The sequence below is a fragment of the Rhinoraja longicauda genome, chromosome 28, assembly GCF_053455715.1.
Source record: "Rhinoraja longicauda isolate Sanriku21f chromosome 28, sRhiLon1.1, whole genome shotgun sequence".
Lineage (NCBI taxonomy): Eukaryota > Metazoa > Chordata > Chondrichthyes > Rajiformes > Arhynchobatidae > Rhinoraja > Rhinoraja longicauda.
This window is the reverse complement of record NC_135980.1, coordinates 685,099-700,493: the sequence shown is the minus strand read 5'-3', so window position 1 is coordinate 700,493 and position 15,395 is coordinate 685,099. Positions and strand designations below refer to the sequence as shown.

At 43.7% G+C, this 15,395-nt stretch overlaps 1 protein-coding gene and 1 pseudogene across 1 annotated transcript; both read right to left on the bottom strand.

Moving 5' to 3' along the window:
* LOC144607435 (histone H2AX-like) overlaps positions 1-1,007 on the bottom strand; it is a 128,975-nt pseudogene extending 127,968 nt beyond the window's left edge.
* A 12,852-nt stretch (positions 1,008-13,859) lies between these two features.
* On the bottom strand, positions 13,860-14,171 carry LOC144607434 (histone H4-like). Its single transcript, XM_078424291.1, has one exon. It carries the CDS (start codon positions 14,169-14,171, stop codon positions 13,860-13,862), a length of 312 nt encoding a protein of 103 aa, XP_078280417.1.
* Between the last annotated feature and the right edge of the window lie 1,224 nt (positions 14,172-15,395).

Sequence of the window (15,395 nt, the reverse complement as noted above, 5' to 3'; positions counted from 1 at the left end):
GCCCGCTCCGCCATTCAATACGATCATGGCTGATCCTACCCCAAGCCCCTTCCCACTATCGCCCTTCTTCCCACCCAATGATTACCAATGCGTCCACAATTTCTAGCGCCACCTCCTTAAGTACTCTGGGATGCAGATCAGTCTGAAGAAGGGTCTCGACCCGAAATGTCACCCATTCCTTCTCTCCCGAGATGCTGCCTGACCTGCTGAGTTACTCCAGCATTTTGTGAATAAATATGCAAATGAGATGTCCAGCTCCTCAACAAACGGTTCACTGTTGGCCGTTGGCGGATTTCACATTTCAAACCTGCAAATGAAACCTTCAATTTCAGAAATTGTCATGATATTAAAGGGCCTTAAAATATCCAAAAGATTGTTTATTTGGACAATTTCGATCTGAATATTTGATTGATTTTAGGACATTTTTTTTGGATCCTTTGAGCTAAATTTCTTTCTATCACAAAATCTTGAAGTGTAACATCATCGTTCAATTTTTACTTGTTTCTTATTTAGATGTGTGACTGTTAAAGGGGTAAATTTATGGAATAGTTGCAACAATGAATTAAAAGTGTAGTAATATGTGTAAATTCAAGAAAATGTTCCAAAAAATTATATTTGAAAGATACAAAATGAGATCAGCACTGAGAAATGACTGACATGACAGAAATGATGTTTCTTGACTATATTTGTGTTTATTTCTATGTTTTGTTTATCTGCTTGACTTATGAGGTTGTGTTTTTCAAATTATATTTTGTTTTATTGTTTTGTTTCATTGCTATTTTGGCCAGTTAGGATAATTCTTTGTTAAGTATTAAGGGTAGGCACAATAAGCTTTGGCTTCTGCCTGCACCTTTTTTTCGGCCAGAGAATATAATGTGTGCTCAGCATAGTGACCTTTTCGTAACAGTCAATGGATTCGACCAACAGGGAATTGCAAAACAGCTCGGGAGGAACGGCTTAGATTTGGCGCGACCTTTCCCGCCAGTTTTACCTCTTCCTGACAGCATCTCTATACTCCACAGGAAAGCGAATAAACGTGAAACTACGATGCAGCTTCTTTTTATAGATTCGTCACAGATAGAAGCTGGAGCCGTTTTTCATTGGTCAATTATTTCCACTTTGTTTCTGATTGGCCTTCTAGAACAGACTAATGGCGAAACGTTCCTGAATTTCAGCAAATGGAGATCTTATCTATCCCTAATTAGCATATGGTATACTTTTGACACTTTCTCTTTCTTCGACGCCATCTGACCGCTGAGTATTTCTAGCGGTATCTGATTTTACTTCAGGTTCCATTTAGCAGATCAATGTCAATTAAGTTGTTTAATGGACCATCAAGGAACTGTAAATTCACAATTGATTAAGATATATTTCACCGGGATTAGGCACAGTAATAATGCATTGCAGTAGCGTGTTAATCTACATCTGTGTAGAGAATGGCCGGATGACATTTTTTCATGCAGTGTTGACTCTCTGGAACTGTCTCTCCCTAACGGGTTGTGGAGGCGAGGGTATTTAAAGAAGCGGTAGATTTTTTTAAAATTTCAAGAAATAAATCAATAAAGGCAATGGAGAACTGGCGTGGACGAGGAGATGAGTTCCCGGGTAGATCATCCATGAGCATTTTAAATGGTGCGGTAGACTTGAGGGATCGACTGGTGAGCAAATTTGGGCCCCATATCTGAGGAATATGCTGGCTTTGGAGAGGGTCCAGAGGAAGTTTACAAGAATAATCCCAGGAATGAGTGGGTTAGCATACGATGAGCGTTTGACCGCACTGGCCCTCTACTCGCTGGAGTTTAGAAGGTTGAGGGGGGACCTCATTGGAACTTACAGAATAATGAAAAATATCGAGTGGATGTGGAAAGGATGTTTCCACTGGTGGGAGAGTCTAGGACCAGAGGTCACAGCCTCAGAATTAAAGGGCGCTCTTTGAGAAAGGTGAGGAGGAACTTTAGTCAGAGGGTAGTTAACCTGTGGAACTCATTGCCACTGAGAGCAGTGGAGATCAAGTCTGGATATTTTTCAGGCAGAGATAGACAAAAGCTTGATTAGAACTGGTGTCAAGGGTTATGGGGAGAAGGCCGGAAAATGGGATTCGGAGGCAGCGGTCAGTCATGATTGAATGGCCGAGTGGATTTGATTGGCCGAATGGCCTAATTGTACTCCTATAACTTGTGAACGTCTCTTCCTACCCCGTTTTTGTTCTGTGCTCTCATACCTTTTCAACATGTCAGAATCACAGAGTAATACAGCATGGAAACGAGATATTCAGCCAACTTGCTTATGCCGAGCAAGATGCCCCATCATCACTCATCCCATCTACCCACTTTGACTAATATACCGTTAAAACGTTCCTATCCATGTACCTGTCCAAATGTCTTTAAAATGCTGTTGTAGTCCCTGCCACAACTACCCGCCTGGTAGCGATGGAAGGCCGTGTAGTGGGGAACTCCTCCAATTACAAAAGTCCCATTTGACCATGTTTGGCCCATATCCCTCCAAAGATTTCCTATATTTGTGAAATTGGGTAAGTGGCATGAGTCAGTGGGGAGACACTTTGGGTCCAGTGACCATAGTTCTTTTTGTGTTAAAATAGTTATGGAAAAGGACAGGACTGCTCCATGAGCTGAAGTTACAAAGTGCAGCAAAGTGGCTGTTGATGGTATTAAATAGAAGCGTAGAAATGTTGGTTGGAGTTTGTTGTTTAAGGGAAAAGGGACATCGGTTGATGATATAGTGATTGCTCAAGATGTGCATCTTCCTGTTGGAGTATGGGGCAAGGCCAGTAGGAGGATGCAATGCTGGGTGACCAAAAGTATGGAGTCTTTGGTCAGAAAAGAAGTAAGGAGGAATGGTCAGGTACAGGCAGCTGGGACCAAGTCAACCCCTGGACGACTTTAGGTAATTGCAGGCGATGTACAGGAGGGCTTAATAGGGGTGTGAGATATCTTTGACAGAGAAGATTAAGAAAAATACAAAATATATTTTCAAGGTATGTTAACAAAAATAAGACTAACTAGAGAGAGAATAAGTCCCCTCAAAGTATAAGAGGAACATCTACTAGTGGAGACAGAATTTTTACCAGGGAGGTAACGTGAAAACGAGGGAAGAGGGTAAAATAATGATGAATCTTGCAGATAGTCTGCATTACTGCATTGGAGCTAATGGGCTTCTTAAAATGTATGACAAATCAAAGAATGGGGCAGGTACTGGGGAAGTGGGAGTAGAGGATAGACCTCATCTTACCCAGATGCCAAACCTTTTATCTCCATTTCCCATTCCCATACTGACCTTTCTGTCTTGGGCCTCCTCCACTTTCAGAGTGCGGCCAAATGCAAATTGGACGCACAGCACCTTATATTTTGCTGAGGCGGCTTACAACCCAGCGGTAGGAATATTGATTTCTCTCATTTCAAATAACCCTTGCATTCCCTCTCTCTACATCCCTCTGCCGCCCTTGTCATCTGACTAGTTTCAGTGTTCTGATTATTTTCATTGTTTGTATCCCCTCGTTATCACCTTTTCTCCAGTCAACAATGGAGCATAGTGGGCTCCACCTTTTTCTGATCGCCGTGTCGCAAGGAACAAAGGCAGTGAGTGCGGACAAATGAAACCAAAAGTCCAACGGTTCTTTTCATAACCACCCACATTTTCATCAAATAATTCAACAAATTATTTTAACACAGAGGTTGCTCTCAAGGTTTCTGCTTCGGGTTTAATAACCTTGATTTTTTTCCACATTTAAGCATCCGCTGTCCGGGATATCCCCGGTGTAGCTGCAGAATTCCTGCCGCTGGAACACCACGGAAAGTGAACAATTTCTTTCTCTATATGTGTGTCTTTGTCATCACATTTAATGACAATTTCAAGCCATTAATTGTGGGTAAAACATTTCCGAGCCTGTTGCTGCTGGCGTATAATTGCTGTGGTGAAAACAGTGCGTTAAAAGTTGCACCCCCTCCCTTTCCTGTTTTGTAACTGCTCTGATTCCCACTACAATCCCAGATGGAAATTAATTCACGGTCCTTTCACAAAACAACTATGCAGTATAAATAAGGAACTCCAGGTGCTTTTTTACTCATCCAGTCAGACAGCATCTCAGGAGAACATGGACAGGTGACGATTCGGCTTGGGAACCTTCTGCAAACTACACAGTATCTCCCTCACCGCAGCTTATGAAGAGCAGCCCGTCCATAATCTGCAGTCGTTTACACGTTGACCATCTATCGGCACTACTGGACGCTCAGAAACAGTTGATTGTTTCGATCTGTTCCCAAAAGAAATAAATTTGATGAATGGCATGCCCATAACCTCTTTGTGTGTTAACTTGTATGTATATATATTTCTATATATTAACTGCTTTGGTGTTTTATTTCAATATTTAGTTTAATTTAGAGATAGTCTGGAAACAGGCCCTTCCAACTACACTGACCAGTGACCCACGTACACTAGCACTATCCCACACACCAGTGATAATTTGCAATTTATAGAAGTCAATTAACCTACAACCCTGGACCTACAACCTACTGCACCAGAGACCCTGAATACAGATACTATCTGTGCTGTGTTTATACCTTCTCATCTGTGACTGCGTGGGTTTCCTCCGGGAGGAAACCAGAGTACCCGGAGGAAACCCACGCGGTCACAGATGAGAAGGTATAAACACAGCACAGATAGTATCTGTATTCAGGGTCTCTGGTGCAGTGATGCAACAACTCTACCACTGTGCTGCCTGGCAAAATGTGTGATATGTGTAGGCAGGGATCTGCTGGTTAAAGAGGGTGCAGAGCAAACAGTATAGAATTAAAAATACAGTAAAATACCACTGTAAAAAAATAATGCATGCTGGAACTGGAGCAGCAAGAGCGAAAGTGGGTGACGAAGAGGAAGGGAATTATATGTGGAGTGCAGGAGATCCCAGTGGACCACTGGGATAGTTATCTCTGGTTTGCTTCCAGTACTTCGTGCTAGTGAGAACAGAAAGTTTGGGGAGATGAATGTGTGTTCTGAGATACAGGTGCTTGAGGAGAGACAGTGGTGAGGGTAAAAGAGGAGGGAGGGTTGCATTATTGGTGAAGGAGAATGTCACGGCAGTGGTCAGAGGTAACGTTGCAGATGGTTCATCTAGTGAGGCTCTATGGGTGGAGCTGAGGAACAAGAAAGGGATGTTCACCTGATTGGAGGTGTTTTACAGACCCCCAAATAGTCAGCGGAAATTAGAAGAACAAATAAGGCAGGAGATTGCAGACAGCTGCAGGTCAAATACAGTTGTTGTAATCTGGGATTTTCACTTTACCAATATTGACTGGGAAAATCATTGTGTGAAAGGTTTAGAAGGGAAGCAATTTCTCAAGAGGGCCTCACACGTTAACGGTCAATACTTGATCTAGTCTTGGGAAATTGGGACGGGTAATTGAATGAAGTGTTCGTGGAGGAGCCTTTTGGGACCAATGACCACTGGTCAATTAGCTTTAAGATTGTTATGGAGAATGACAGAGACGGCCCACGTGTTATAATGCTAAGTGTTGGAAGGTACAGCAGAAGCTGATTTAAATCGAAGATAGACACAAAATGCTGGATTATCGGGCAACATCTCTGGAGAGATGAATGGGTGAGATTTTAGGGGTAAGGCTAACTTTGAGAGTATGAGAGAAAGTCTCGCTGAAGTTGATAGGAGCAGGTTATTTGAGGGGAAAGGAACATCAGCCAAGTGGGATGTTTTTCAAAGTGTGCTGAAAAAAGCTCAGGATATGTACGTGAAGGGCAAGGCAGGCAAACGTAAGGATGATTAGATGGCGAAGGAAATTGAGACATTGATCAAGAATAAGAAAGGCGCATGGGACAGGTGTAGGCAGCTGGGATCAAGTGTATCCCTGGAGGAGTTTCAGGAACAAAAAACCAAAGTAAAAAAGGGAATCGGAAGGGCAAACCAGGAGATAGCTCTGGCAGATAGCATTATGGACAAGCCCAAGAGATTTTATAAATACACTAGACCAAGTGGACCCGTTGGGCCCACAACTCGTTCGGTTACCATTGTGACGTGGGGAAAATCGCGGTTTTCATTAAAATAAAATTTCATTTCAATAAAAATTGTGATTTTTCTTTAAATGGTGTGGTTTTTTTGCATTGGTCTAGCACCCTCCCCCACTCCATCCCTCCTCAACCCCCCTGTCCCCCCCTCCTCCCCCACCCATTCCCCCCCTTCCCCTCCCACTATCCACCCCACTCACCCACTCCATCCCCCCTTATCCCCCCCCTCTATTCTTAGGGGGTCTCCGCCATTCAGGGTTTCGTCGGGTTTCCATTGTGACATCACACATGGAGGTATTACTGCGCATGGGCGGCTGACAGGCACAGCAAGTGGAAAAGGGATTTATTACAATTTTAAATGTGAATAACAAAATATAACAACAATTTGAACATTAAAGATGAGATTTATTTAAGTAACTTGTCAATTTCTGTTTAGCGTTCTTTCTCCTTGATCCTCGACATGTTCAGTTCTTTCTTGTCACGTCTCTTGTTTCCCTGTTTTGCGTTCTTTCTCGTTGATCAGAAAAGATCGGGAGCAGGGCAAGGATGACCGTTGGCTGAGAGCAAAGTAAGTGGTAATTGCAGTGTGAAAAGGCAGTTTAAAAAGAGCACCAAGAGGCCGTTAGTAGTCAGTCAGAAAAGGTCGGGAGCAGAGCAAGGTGTTGTGTAATGAACCTGATCTGATAAGGGGACTCGAGGTAAAAGAGCCATTAGGAGGCAGTGATCACAATATGATAAGTTTTACTCTACAAATTGAGAGGGAGAAAGGAAAATCGGAAGTATCAGTATTACAGTATGGCAAAGGGGATTACAGAGGCATGAGGCAGGAGCTGGCCAGAATTGACTGGAAGGAGGCCCTAGCAGGGAAGACGGTGGAACTGCAATGGCAGGTATTCCTGGGAATAATGCAGAAGTTGCTGTTTATCCCAAAGAGCAGGAAAGATTCCAAGGGGAGCAAGAGGCACCCGTGCCTGACAAGGGAAGTCAAGGACAGCATAAAAATAAAAGAGAAGAAGTACAACAAAACAAAGAAGAGTGGGAAGCCAGACGATTGGGACTCTTTTAAAGAGCAACAGAAGATGACTAAGAAGTCAATATGGGGAGAAAAGATGAGGTACGAGGGTAAACTAGCCAATAATATAAAGGAGGATAGTAAAAGCTTTTTTAGGTATGTAAAGAGGAAAAAAATAGTCAAGGCAAATGTGGGTCCCTTGAAGACAGAAGCAGGGGAATTTATTATGGGGAACAAGGAAATGGTAGACGAGTTGAACCGGTACTTTGGATCTGTCTTCACTAAGGAAGATACAAGCAATCTCCCAGATGTTCTAGTGGCCAGAGATCTTAGGGTGACGGAGGAACTGAAGGAAATCCACATTAGGCAGGAAATGGTGTTGGGTAGACTGATGGGACTGAAGGCTGATAAATCCCCAGGGCCCGATGGTCTGCATCCCAGAGTACTTAAGGAGGTGGCGCTAGAAATTGTGGACGCATTGGTGATCATTTTCCAATGTTCTGCGATTCAGAAAGAGGCACCGGCGGATCTCGCCCCACTTCGGATTGCAAGTCATTATAATGAAGAACGAAGCATTGGCGTACTTCCAAAGGTACATCATGGCGTCCTGGCATCGTTCCATCATGTATCCCAGTCCACCGACAAATGTCAAGGAGAGGATGATGCGCTTTCCGACGTTTTCCAAATATCATTATTATTTAATGCATCTGTCAGGACTCTGTAAGTTGTCAATCTCAATGATGTTTGATTCATGCGAATATAATTGAGCCTATCATTCTCAAACTTAGCTGCCAAATCAACAACATATTGTTGAAAGAGTCCTCCTCTCAAAAGTTGGTTTAATTCATTATCATGATTCATGATCCTATACGCATAATATCGCATTGCTGTCAATTTCTTGCTGTTACTCATTTGGAGTTGGTGATGCCATCCGTCATCTCCACGCGGAAAGAAAAGGACGTATTGAAAATTATCATAGGACCTATGAGACTCTGAAATGATCCACAGGCCTCCTCCACTTTCGTTCAAGACAATGTGCCATGATTTCTTGTTTGGTATTATGACGGAAACTTTGTCAGCAATTTGTGCGTTAAACCGCCTTTCATGTTTCAAAGCTGGCCGGCGATCTGGGTCAATGACGATTGATGCCTCGGGTAAATCTCTCATTCCGTCGATTGCCATTTGAAGAGAAGAAATGTAAGGGTTGTTTCGTCTTATCAAGTTTTCAAACATCTCAACAATTTCCCTTTGAATACCAGCATCTCGAGACGTTCAGTTCTTTCCAGTTGCGTCTCTTCTTCCCTTCTCCTTTGCATTCTTTCTCCTCGATCATCGAGATGTTGAGTTCTTTCCTGTGTGTCTCTCATTCCCTTCAGTTTTGCGATCTTTCTCATTGATCCTCGAGACATCGAGTTCTTTCCTGTTGCATCTTCTTCCCTTCTTTTCTTTACTGCTACTCGACGTCTCCTTCGGTCGTTCGTTGACCATCTTACAGCTCTTTTCCTTCCTCTTGGCATGTTAAAAAGAGATAGATATTGATCAGGTGAGGAGGGGGAGGGTAGGATAAAGGGGGTGGAGGGGGGATGGAGTGGGTGAGTGGGGTTCTTTAAAACAACCGTAACACAATTTCATTTAATGCAGGAGAGGTTTGTGGGAGTTTTTAAGAGGGGTTATCTTTAACGGCTCAGCAGCAAATAAATCTATGTACTAAACCTCTTGTTTATTTGTTTGTTCCTGAACTACAGCCAAAACGGTACATGATAGTGCGACAATTTTAGGCCCACCTTACCGTCGTCCCATGGTTCTAATGGAAAAAAAATCATTGAAATCGGTGTTAAATTTTTTAAGTGATTCACATTTTAAAGTTTAAATCTATCCTAGAGAGGCAGTGGAGAGGGAGAGAGGAAGGGGTGGAGGGAGGGAGGATAAGGGGGGTTGAGGTGGATGGAGTGAGGGGGAATGGAAGGGGGGTGGGGAAGGGGAGGGGAAGCGGGGAGGGGAAGGCGGGTTAGTGACAAGAAACTTCAGGTGTTGGTTTACTCAGCGGGTCAGGCAACATCTTTGGAAAACATGGATAGCATAATTTCCGGTCGAAAACCTTCTAACTTGGACCATCTCCGACATCTCCCTACCGTTTCTAGATCTCAGTCTCCATCACAGGAAACAGACTATTGATCAACATCTACTACAAACCTACTGACTCCCATAGCTGTCTTGACTACACTTCATCCCACCCTGCTTCCTGTAAAGACTTTATCCCCTATTCTCAATTTCTCCGTCTATGCCACATCTGCGCCCAGGATGAAGTGTTCCATACCAGGGCATCGAAGATGTCCTCATTCTTTAGGAAACAGGGATTCCCCTCATCCATTATAGATGAGGCTCTCACAAGGGTCCCCTCAATATCCTGCAGCTCCCCTCTTGCCCCCCCCACCCTCTTTCTTAACAAGGACAGAGTCTCCCTTGTCTTCACCTTCCACCCCATCAGCCATCGCATACATCATATAATCCTCCAACATTTTCACCACCTCCAATGGAATCCCACTACAGGCCACATCTTCCCATCTCCACCCCTTTCTGATTTCCGCAGACGCCATTCCCTCCGAAACTCCCTGGTCAACTCGTCCCTTCCCACCCAAACCACCCCCTCCCCAGGTACTTTTCCCTGCAACCGCAGGAAATGCAACACCTGTCCCTTTACCACCCCCCCCCCCCCCCACTCGACTCCATCCAAGGACCCAAACAGTTTTTCCAGGTGAGGCTTATGACAGAAAGGTCAGGCTGGGAATGGGAGGGGGAGTTGAAGGAGGCCTCCTTCAGTGCCATAGTGAGGCCCACCGGAATCGGTATAGATGTTAAGTGTCTTTTGTTGGCTCAGAATGCACGTCCTTGTGAGAGCATAAAGTTCTGCCTCCTGGGCGTAGAGAGTGTTTTAGAACCGGCCTTCTTCTATTATGGCCCCGTTGTCTGCAACTATCGCATCGCCTGAGGTTCGGTGTCCATCCTGTAGGTCCTGTCGGACTGTGGTTAATAGTTCATTTGCCAATGCACAGTCATGAAGTGGTTCTTCGCGATGTTTGGGCAGTTTTGTAAGAAATGCTGAAGGATTAATGGTGGTGCAATGATGGAAGGTAGGGTATGGGTTGCTCAGGAGGGTAACTACAGTTAACCAATCGTAAAAAGGCTCTCACAATTCTAAAGTCCATCATTTTGAGTTGTCACTCATCCAAGTGCTGAATAAACAACCGTTCCCAGACACTATCTTCAAGGCCATACTGCTCAGCCATGGTTACTTGCAGTTCTGTTCTCACCAGATGTCTATCACGTGACCATTTTCACAGTGTTTCTTTGTTCTCCTGTTCCCAGCATTTTGCTCTGTCTTTCTCTAGCTAGTGGCATTCTCCCAAAGCCTGTTGCTCCGTGTAACTTCTCCCAGGTTTCATGTCCCATTAGGTGTTTTTTTCTCAGCGCGCCCCTTAAGTGGGGTCCAGCAAGGATTTGGTCAAGGAGAATACTTATCTCTCATTACCAACCTGTCTTGTGGTTTCCCAGCCATGTATATCCTTATGGTGTCTGGCTGTCTGTCTCTTCGGCTCGGGGGTTTGCAATTGCTCTGATTGGCATTAGTCTTTTTGCTGTCTTTTGCGGGTGTATTTTAACTCCCTCCGCACCACTTGTGTCGATTACTTCTCCTTCCTCCATACATTTCTCGGCCCTTTATCTGTCTTTTCTTCTGACTCGACTTCTCTTTGTCTAACTGGGGGAGGGGCTATAGCCTGGCGTGAGGCAGGGTAGAGATCCTGGGCTCCCTGGAGTGGGGGCACAAAGGGCAGAGGTCTATACCACCCTTGTTTGTCCTCCTCTATAAACAGGGGTCTTCTATGCCAGGCAAGGGATATCTGGAGGTATTTTTGTTAACTGTTTGTTTCTTAATAATCAATTGTATATGACCTTTTTCAGCATTTAATTTTTCTTTCTGTAATCTTTTTTCTTGGTCATTGGTATTCTAATTGTACCATTTCCCAGCCTTTTTGTTAATGAAGCAGACAATTGTCGGTAATCTTTACATTTTTCTAGATCCAGATAACACATGTATTGTACATGTATTGCTCCCCCATCGCTCTTATCCAGGGCCTGTCCCATTATTATCATCATCATATCATATCATATATATACAGCCGGAAACAGGCCTTTTCGGCCCTCCAAGTCCGTGCCGCCCAGCGATCCCCGTACATTAACACTATCCTACACCCACTAGGGACAATTTTTACATTTACCCAGCCAATTAACCTACATACCTGTACGTCTTTGGAGTATTATTGCTAATTTCCAGATATTCGTTTATCTGAGCTGTCCGATCACAAAATTTCCTGACTTTAGTCAGAGGTGTCCAATCTCCAGGATTTGAAAATACTTTTGTGTGGAAGCATGCGGTTTGATTTGATGGCACTGGAGCTCTAGCGGTTTAAATCCCGCTACATTTAAATACAGTTTTGCGCGACATTTGAAAATAAATATCACCGTGGTTACAGGTAGCGACTGCGAAGTAAGTAATGCATTTTGCATAAAATTTCACCTCATGAATTAAATGGCAACCAATTAATTGGTTATATTTCGACCAATTAATATTTTTTAATAACCAGCAAGCAAAGGTTGCAATTGCATCCAATGGCATTTCCCCACAGATCAGAGGCTGATGTAAATGAAATTAGCCCCCTGTGAGAATGTGGTCATTTGCTCAGTCATAATAGGGAGGAGAATGTGTCGGCAGCAATCTTTAAACACCGCACAGTTCTCCGCGGTGCTCCAGGCCAGGTCCCGCTTTATTGATTGAGGCGCGCCCCGACCTCGAGAGTCCGACCTGGGCCCGACTCGCTCCGACCTCGAGGTTCCGGCCTTGGCCCGACTCACTCCGAATTTGATGGCCCGACCTCGACGCTCCGACGGCCGGGACTCCTTCATCGAGGTTACCCCGACCGTCGGGACTTCGAGCCGGATCTGTGGGCCGCGGCGCCCTGTGGGGTGTCCTCCGTCGTGTGGCCGGCGAGTCGGGCCTGCTAGCGTGCTGTGTCTTTGGAGCTGCGAGGTTATCTCAGTAACTGTTACATCACAGTGCTGTTATTTGCAACCTCATAGAATGACTACGGATAGAGAGTTAGGACATCCAGCACAACCTGATAAATGAGAGTGACATTTACACTAGATACTCGATATGGATCATATGCAGGAAAATGAGCTTAGTTTATCTTGGCATCGTTAGGCACAGATATTGTGGGCAGATGGGCCTGTTCCTGTTCTGGGATGTTCTCTGCTCTGTTCAATGACTGCAACAGTTCAAGGAGGCATCTCACCTTTACTGTTTTGAAGGATGGTGAGGGATTGGCAATAAATGCTGCCCTTATGATGATGCCCGGCATACAAAAGGTAGATGTGAGGGGCAATTTGCAACAAAAAGGTTGATTCTAAAGCACTTCAATAATTTGTAAAACCACAAATCAAGAGTGCAGGGAATACTCTCCACTCATCTGAGTAACGGCAGCTGCAATATTCAAGAAGTGTGAAGCCATTCAGGGAAAGATGTTCTAAACGGTTTGAGGGTATCCTTCCTTGAACGGCCTGAAGAAGGTTCCCGACCAGAACGCTCGCCTATCCATGTTCTCCAGAGATGCTGCGTGACCTGCTGAGTGTCTGCAACCCTTTGCGTCTTTTTTTCAGAGAAGGATACCATTGATTGGCACCTCGTCCACCATAAAATCACTGTGGCCACACTGCACAATTTACAGCAACTCCCCAAGATTTCTTCAGTAGCACCTCCCTAAACGGAAGCACAGAGGCAGCAAGTACAACAATAGATATGGTAAAGACTGTATGAATAATTATTATGAATGGTTTAAAGTTCCAATCCCCTATTATTTCCTTATCAACATTTTAGATGACTGATTCCCCAGAAGAGTTGGCAGTTCGGCCAGCTGTTTGTCAAGGCAAATTATTTCCACCCCTATTTGTCTGACAGATTGAATTCAATGCACCGCATGCCTCCAACCAATCTACATGCGGTATTTTGGTGACGCACAAGATTAAATTATAACACCCAATTTAATTTTATTATCACCCTGAACTTCACACTGCCTAAATTGTACATACCACTGGGATCTGTGCTGAGAACACTGCCTGTTCAGATACAAATGAACTGACATTTAAGGAACTACTAAATTAAGATTGCGAAACTGTAAGAATGTATTGTATAAAAATCTAATAAGAAAATACTGGAACTGTAAAGTTACAATCATCATGGATATCAAGCACACTTTAAGGAGAGAAGGCAAAATAAATTACGTTGATAATAATCTCTGAAATTGCAGTAGTGTTAGATTTGTTATTTTAGTCCACAGAAGTGGGAAGAATGGTACAGTAATGGTATCATTCTTCCCACTCTTCTGGGGAATCAGTCATCTAAAATGTTGATAAGGAAATAACAGGGGATTGGAACTTTAAACCATTCATAATAATTATTCATAGTCTTTGCCACATCTATTGTTATCTATTCAATTCCCCCTCGACTAGTCACAATCTCCTCCATCTAGTTAGTTTTCTTAATGTACAATTAAGAAAACAGTAACTAGATGGAGGAGATTGTGACTAGTCGAGGGGGAATTGAATAGATAACAATTTTCAATTTAATTTTGTAGATTTGCCACGTGTAAGATCATTGTTTTCTGTTCAGAGCAGTTAAACTAAGTTATCGCTCTTTTAGAATGATGTAGTGGTTCTGAAAAGAACCTTTGATTTTCTGATTACTTCTCACATGAATCTTTTAGCCCCCAAACCCATACAAGGTGCGCCCCTGGCGTTTCAGTGCATACACCACGTCCATTGCTGTCACTGTCTTGCGTTTCGCATGTTCCGTGTAAGTTACTGAATCCCGGATGACATTCTCAAGGAAAACCTTCAAAACTCCCCGCACTTCCTCGTAGATGAGGCCAGAAATACGTTTGACGCCACCTCGTCGAGCCAGACGACGGATGGCAGGTTTGGTGATGCCTTGGATGTTGTCACGAAGAACTTTGCGGTGCCGCTTTGCACCACCCTTGCCCAGTCCTTTCCCACCTTTCCCTCTCCCTGTCATGACGCCAATTGTCGTTGAAAATTAACGGGTGCCTCGACTTGTTCTTATACCGGCTGTGCGGACCTGGGTGAAGAACAATAAGAAACGCGAGCCAGTAAAAATGACGTGACTCATCCTTCGGCGCAGACCTATCACTGCCGACATCAAGTAAAATTAAATAAACAATGCTCTTCCTCAACGGAAAATGTTGCGTATATTTGTCGATTTTCTTGCAATTTGTGACATTATATAAATAATTGCGACAACAGAGGCGTTTTTGTGTGAAATTAAATATTTCATGGCAGGAAAACGAATAATGTGAGGGAAACGATGAGTACTTCGGAACGAGATAAAGTTCTCTATTCTTAATTTTAACCCTAAAATTACTTTAGTTACTATAGAACTATGGTTGCTGCAAGGAAACTATCTCTTCGCATTGACCATTGAATTTACACTCCAGTCCCCACTAAAAACTGTTCTTCCAAGCTATCAAATGGGAAGTATGTGTTTGCAATTTCAATTTCCAAGTGCATTGGAGTGCATAAATGATGTATATGCTTTTAGACGTTAAACCCTCCTCGACCACAAGACATCTCCATTCCATCGCCTTAACCATCGTGTTTTTCTCCATGGTAAAAAAACAGTGAGCAGAAATACTCATTGAAAAAGTTCTCCTACGTCTCCACACGTCGATGGCCACTTTTATTTCTGAGGGGACCTTTCCTCTCACTGATCTGGCCTGGTCTTTTGTCTGTATACATATTAGTAACATAGAAAATAGGTGCAGGAGTAGGCCATTCGGCCCTTCGAGCCAGCACCGCCATTCAATATGATCGTGATTGATCATCCAAATTCAATGCCCCGTTCCTGCTTTTCCCCTATATCTCTTTATTCCGTTAGTCATGAATCTCTTGAACTTTCTCCCCTCGCAGGATGTGCAGGCAAGGTATTTTAAAGAAGTGGTCGATTTTTCTTAAACTTAACGAGGTAAAGCAAGGAATGAACAGCTATAGATAACTGGTCTAGAAGAGGAGATGAGGTCCAGGGTTGACCAGTCATGACATTAGTGAATGGTGCAGCAGGCTTGAGGGGCTGACTGGTGTATTCCTGCTCCGATTTTGTTATGTCCTTCTATACTTCTTCAACAGGTTATAGAATCAGAGAGTAATACAACTTGGACACCGGCCCTTCAGCCAAACATGATGTTCCATATCCACTCATCCCACCTGCCTGCAAATGGCTGAT